Source organism: Loa loa, assembly GCF_000183805.2.
Source record: "Loa loa unplaced genomic scaffold supercont3.8, whole genome shotgun sequence".
NCBI lineage: Eukaryota > Metazoa > Nematoda > Chromadorea > Rhabditida > Onchocercidae > Loa > Loa loa.
Genome location: NW_018108188.1, coordinates 167064 through 173322, shown reverse-complemented (window position 1 = coordinate 173322; position 6259 = coordinate 167064). Strand labels below are relative to the sequence as shown.

Sequence of the window (6259 nt, the reverse complement as noted above, 5' to 3'; positions counted from 1 at the left end):
TATTTGCTATCAATCCACGCCTTCAAGCTACTTTTTCATCTTTCAAATTTGCCTTATTATGAAATACGGAAAAATCCACTCTTCAAACTTCACGTTAAGGTTAATTATTTTAATCCTTAATTTTTTGTTAATAACTAATTTTTTATTTGTTGGTCGGTTAATCTTGCTACTTTTTTTTTCAATTTGATATTAATTTGAAGGTTATTAAAATTTCCATTTTGGTAAACAATATCTTCTTTTAACAGTGAATTATCTTGGTAAATACAAATGAATGGGAGTAGATGATTGTTAACATATTTCGAGCTCAGTTCAGTTTGTTCCGCATGTCATTTAGGCCATTGCGTCATTTTTGGAAAGTATGATCTTAAATATCCTTCCCGAAATTTGAATATCCACAAATTAATTCCATTATTAAATCTAATGAATTCTTCATTTTGCTTTGATCTATTAGAGGTTAACTTCGAAGTATCAAGATACTTTTCTGCAAATGTTGCCATAGTTTTGTATATCATAAAATGATACTAAATTTTTGCAGATAATAAAATGTAAGTAATATTCTTGTAAGATAGTGATCCTAGTTAGAACCACTTGGAACTTAGACTTATACGAAATCGTTTACAACCACTAAGTTGATACCTAGATTTTCTTCACGTAGTATCTTGCAATAGCAATGGAAGGGTCACTTCATAAAGACGAAATTCTTCGATTTTTCAATTAATTAGTGTGAATCATATAGACAGAAATACATTGCATGTCAGATATTCAGTAGCTGTCATCTCATAGGGAAGAGTTGCGATACTTTACAGTAAGCTCTTTATAGAAAGCTCTTACAGTATTTTCCACTTTTGAAAATATATGTTTATGGTTTATTTCCAACTTTTGTACAGCGTTCGTGATAAAATAAAAAATTTTGCGTTTTTTCCGCATTTATATTTTAGAAAAATAATGGATTTGCGAGAGTTTGATGAAATTACCACCTTTTTTGATATTTGCTTAAATTCTTAGTGTATATTATTCATGGAAAGATTTATTTAGGCTGTGGAAACGACCTTATCATTCGTTATGTTACATTTGTATAATCCAACTGCAATGAGCAAATCATTGCAAACATTGGGTGCACGACATGTAATTCATACAAGAATACAGTATAAAAGCAATTATTGGAAGGTATGAAATTTTGGCACTTTTCGAAATTATTACAAAGCTTAATTTGATGATGAAAATATTAAGGTAACGAAAATTAAGAAAAACTGTCTTTAGTAATGGTTAATGCATTTATGAAAACTTTTTAAAACCAATAATACTATAAATGAATCATACAAGCAGTGCTCAAGTGTTACTTTAATACAGTCACAGAATTAAACTTCGGAGAAATTTCGAAAAATCGAAGCCGATAGTTTCATACTTCATCGTACTCTGTATATCCGAATAACCTGTCTTCACATATCCACAATGACAAAAGACACAAGTGATTCTGTGAAGAGAATCAAAACTACAGGAATTAAAACTGCACTTGAAAAACTTCAAAGGAAGGAAATATTTTCAGGTAGTAAATCAGGCATTTATTGAATTTGTCAACGCTGATCAAGCATCAATCGATGTATTCAATGCGTGGAATGTGTTGGGGAATTTTTGTGTAGAACAGATGCGAATCGGATATAAAATTGAATATAAAGCTCAGAAAATGTTAGAACGTTTAAAGACAAAAGAAATGATCAGTTGAAGTTGAAAATAGAAATTTGTTTTTGAGAAAGGAAGAATAGCTGTGAAATTTCTTCAAAAATTATGCAAATTTTACATTTAATTAATGTTTGGATGATCACTTTTTCTTCTTTTTCACATGAATAAAAATATATGCAGTCAACAAAGACTGTCACTTTGACTACTTGGCTGAAAACGAGCCTTGACAAAAATTTGGTATCAGTTCATCGGTTTTAATTAGGGGAGTCAAAATTGATGATAACACAGAATTAATGGAAGTTTGAAATATTTTAGATATTCCAGTAAGACTGTTAAAGGGAAGTTTGATTTTCTGCTATCGTTATAAGATGAACTCATTGATACTAGTCGTTTTTTGTTGATTGAAATGTGTTCTGTTTCGGCTTATATCAAGCTTATTGCCTTCTTATTGCCTTCCAGATAGTCTCTGGCATTGGCCAATTTATGATAAATGACTTGACGAATGTTCTATTTCTCATATTCTTTCATTTCTAACTTTAAGACAAAGGAGTTCACAAAAGATCAAGTGTTTTTGGTCGTATGTTTCTATGTATCGTATCTGTTCGCTATACGTTATATCGTGACTTTGGTAATAACAAGGTCATTGTTTATCATGACAAGGAAATAGTCGAAATATGGCATACCAATCACCGTTACTAGAAATCGGATTGAACAAATTCGCATAATGTTTAAGCATAAGTGTTAACACTGTCTGAAAAAATTCAACTTCGGTTTAAAATTAGAAATGGAAAAAGAGTAGTTTAGATTGAATTGCATAATTGTCAACTTCTGTTATATGTTGGATTAAATTGCATGCTCTATTTGAAATTACCATCCCAGTGAATTTCAAAACAGAAATAATTCTTCTGAAACCGGAAATGACACAGAAATTATTACTGGGCTCAGATGGTTGTTCCATTCAATTGTTTTTGTGAATTTCAAGTGAAATAATTTTCCATTTTGAATTCTTTTAAACAAATAATACACACTTACTTGGTCATCGTCAATCCGACCAGAATCTAACAATTCCATAAATGATTTTTGGTAAAACCGATAAAAACGATTAATGGTATGACTGTCACCGGCAATGAAGCCACCACTTAATACAACCCAATCAACGCGATACAAATCAGTTATCGAGTACCTGCATATTTATTAATCAAATAAGTCCAATTAATTGATTTGAATTGGATCTTTTGCTTTGCCAAGGTGGAAGAAATTTTGCAAACCTGGACACTTTATCGTGTGTTGGTGTCATTTTAATAATTGTTATGCGATCGCGTCGAAGATCTGGTCGCCAATGACAATACTTCGGAATGATTCCTTCTCGGCCGTGACCTAAATAACATTTGTCATGGTTTCCTGTAACTTAAATTATCTGATTAGATGAAATCAATTTAATTGCCGACCATATCCGGCGTCAATCCAGGCAAATATTCGGTCAGAAGCTCGAAATCGGGTATTTTGCGTTGCATTATATAAAAAATACGGCTTTGAATTGACAATTATATTGTAATCGGCACTATTCGCTTCCGGATGGTAACGTGTTTTTGGACCGAATCGCCAATCTGAAAATACATTTTCCATCCTTCTGTAACACCGTTTAAAATATCCATAATATTGAAAAAAATCGATATTTTAGTCTATTTATGTTCTACTAACTGAACAAATCTAAAAGAATTCATAGTCCAATGTAATCAACAAGTTTATCAATAGTTTCATCACCTTCCTGTTCTCGTCGAATGATACCTTCTATTTCTTCCCGATACCTGTACAAGGGAAGATCACGCATCGACATTTCAAATATCTGAAATTTGCATTACCGTTGAAGTGTTGTTTATTACTATGACAATATGCGCGTTAATTTGAATTTATAAGAAATATTATTATTGATATTTTTAATTAAATTAGGAATTCCTAAATTTTTTTATATTAATATTAGTTGAAATAAAGTTTAACTTTCAATACTTAAAAAAAGAAAAAAAACGAATAAAATGAGGTGAACACTAATATGACCTGGGTGTTATGTGTATTCCTCATTTGTCGCACGAATTCGGCTCCCCTTGAATCGGTATAAATGACTAGACAATTCCTTAATTTCAGTAAATGCTTTAAGTAATTCATATACTGCTCATAGGTTCTGGTGTACCTGGGCCATTTTCCACGACCTATATCGAATAAGGCTGTGACGATTATTGGCGATTGGCGGTCGTAATGCTCATACTGATGGCGATGATGATGATGATGGTGGGATTGTGATAACGGTGTGAACTGAAATTCGCAATTCGATAAACGGTATGCCTCTATTAGCAGAATATTTATATATAAAGCAAAAGATGAATAATTTTTTACTCAAAAATTTGGATATCGAATGAAACCTAAAGTTGAGGTAAGACTCTTTTGATATTCATTGTAGTGAACACAAAAATAAATTGAAAATGAGTGACTGTTTTGAGTATAGAAATATTTCCTTACAAAAAAACCGAAATGAAAAGCTACAAGTCTTACTTCAGGGACACTAATACTTCTAGCAGTAGTAGTAGTAGTAGTAGTAGTGGTGATAGTTGGTGAAGTAGTAGTGGTAGTAGTAGTAGTAATAGTAACAGGTGGACTGATATACAGAATATCTTCATACTCATAATCATCTTTCTCGTCCTTACTTTCATCATTTTCAGCTTCCGTTTCGGTTTCTTTATCGATTGCCACCATATCTTTCTGTATCAGTTGTGAAGAAACTGAAGTGGGATTTGGTGCCAAAAATGTTGTTATTCGCGAATTTTGTAAATTTGTAGCAAATTCTGTCGATGTCATAACAATTTGGTTTGTATCACTTTCTTCGTTACTTTCAGCGTATTGTAGATTCGTTGTTTTGAAATTACTGGGAGTTGGAAATTCTCGAATAATCGACATCTTTGAGTACGCACTTTTCCCAAAGGATAGCATTTTATCGATTGTGTTAGAGTTTGAAATCACATCGGTTTTCGTAGCATTTGGAAAATCCACGACATTCATACTTTCGGCAAGAAATTTTAGAAGTTCTGTAAAAGTATCGGGAGAAGTTTTAATGTATGCCTTAAATTTACATTTCTTATATTTACCGGTTGTAGTAGCAGTACTGATACCCGAAATAATTTTAGCAGTAGTAGTAGTAACAGGTGTAAGAGTAACAGTAGAAGTAGATAAATTGTAAAAAGCAGTTTTGGATATCGCTGCAATTATCGATGGGTCGTCCCCTAATTTTATTTGTCGCATTGCTTCCGTCATATCATCTGAAAATAAACTCAACGAAATATGTATGCTTGAACTTCGAAAATCCGATGTCACTTGCATGAAATTCAATTTCTGGATTAATTCGAATTTCTAGCAAATTTCGTGAACTTTGGAGAGGTAATGATTAAAATACCTTTAATTGATTTTCGTGATGCATTGTTATAATGTCCTGATGTAGCCAAATTCTCACTGGTCATCTCAAATTGTTCAACATTACTGCTGAATTCTTGGATGGTATCGGTGATTTGCGGAATGCTAATTGTATTATCTTCAGTACTCTCTTGTTTTGCATATTGATGATAGGAATTAACGGACGAATCAGGTTGTTGCATAGATATTCGTCTATAGGTATTGGATAAGAAGAATATAAGTGTAAGAACGATCGCGACAAAGATGATCCCGAGAAGCCATTTTCCAAAATACTTCATTGATTCATCTGGTTGTTTTAGATATTTCACATCTGTTGATATCCGAATTTCTTCATTCAGATATTGATATTATTAATCCGAAAAACATAGAAAATTACTACAGTATAAAGTAGCTAATGCAAATGAATGGAATATTGATTGGCAGGAATCATAGATCAATGACAAGGTGAATTAGAAGCATGTGGATAATCCGTCATTCCCGTTAGTAGTATTGCAGAGGTAAATCCCAGCAACTTCTTGTGACAAAACCACTCGACCGAAAGTTAGCATATGATTGGGATTATTTTCAAATAAACCTGTAATTTGTTAAAAGTTCTGTGCTAAAATTTATTTACTGTATCCCAAAATAGAATTTCAAAGTGAAAAAGATGGTTTTTTCAAATTTGAAAATATTGTAAGTTTTAGTGAAATTAACAGTATTCAATTTCCGCTTCAAATTGAAGGCCATTCAATCGGGACAATTTCCTTTTTATCAAAAGTATTGCTTCTTCCAATAAGATTATAGGGGGAGTTGAAAATTAAAGTTTATAAAATACCATTTAGTGGTCACTCAGTGACCTTCGAAAAACCACTCCGTTTCATTACTCTCTCACTCCTGAAAAGCAATCTTTTATTATTTGGTTCTTTGATAGCATTGATTCCATGACCTTTGGCATATGTGCTTTAGCTTCATCCTTCCACCTATCTTCCAAAGAGCTGTGAATTATTCTCTGCTATCAGAATAACTTCTAATCTAAATTCATTAGAAATCTAACTATTTTTTCAAGTTTTAAATTAAAGAACTTTCTACTATCCAATTCCTTTTCGTGAATAAAGCGCCCAATGGTTTTCAGGAAAGGAAG

The 6259-nt window shown here is 32.1% G+C and overlaps 2 protein-coding genes across 2 annotated transcripts in view; one reads left to right on the top strand and one right to left on the bottom strand.

Moving 5' to 3' along the window:
* LOAG_16562 (hypothetical protein) overlaps positions 1-1723 on the top strand; it is a gene marked incomplete at both ends in the record, with an annotated part of 4691 nt that extends 2968 nt beyond the window's left edge. The window contains 2 exons of the mRNA XM_020449215.1: positions 1036-1167; positions 1547-1723. Coding sequence (XP_020307284.1) covers positions 1036-1167; positions 1547-1723 — 309 coding nt within the window. The remainder of the gene's footprint in view (positions 1-1035; positions 1168-1546) is intronic.
* Positions 1724-2320: 597 nt separating this feature from the next.
* LOAG_11710 (hypothetical protein) lies at positions 2321-5321 on the bottom strand (the record flags this gene model as incomplete). Its single annotated transcript, XM_003147228.1, has 8 exons — positions 2321-2431; positions 2713-2863; positions 2949-3057; positions 3129-3287; positions 3445-3526; positions 3736-3990; positions 4228-4988; positions 5123-5321. 8 exons carry the CDS (start codon positions 5319-5321, stop codon positions 2321-2323), a joined length of 1827 nt encoding a protein of 608 aa, XP_003147276.1.
* Positions 5322-6259: the final 938 nt, after the last annotated feature.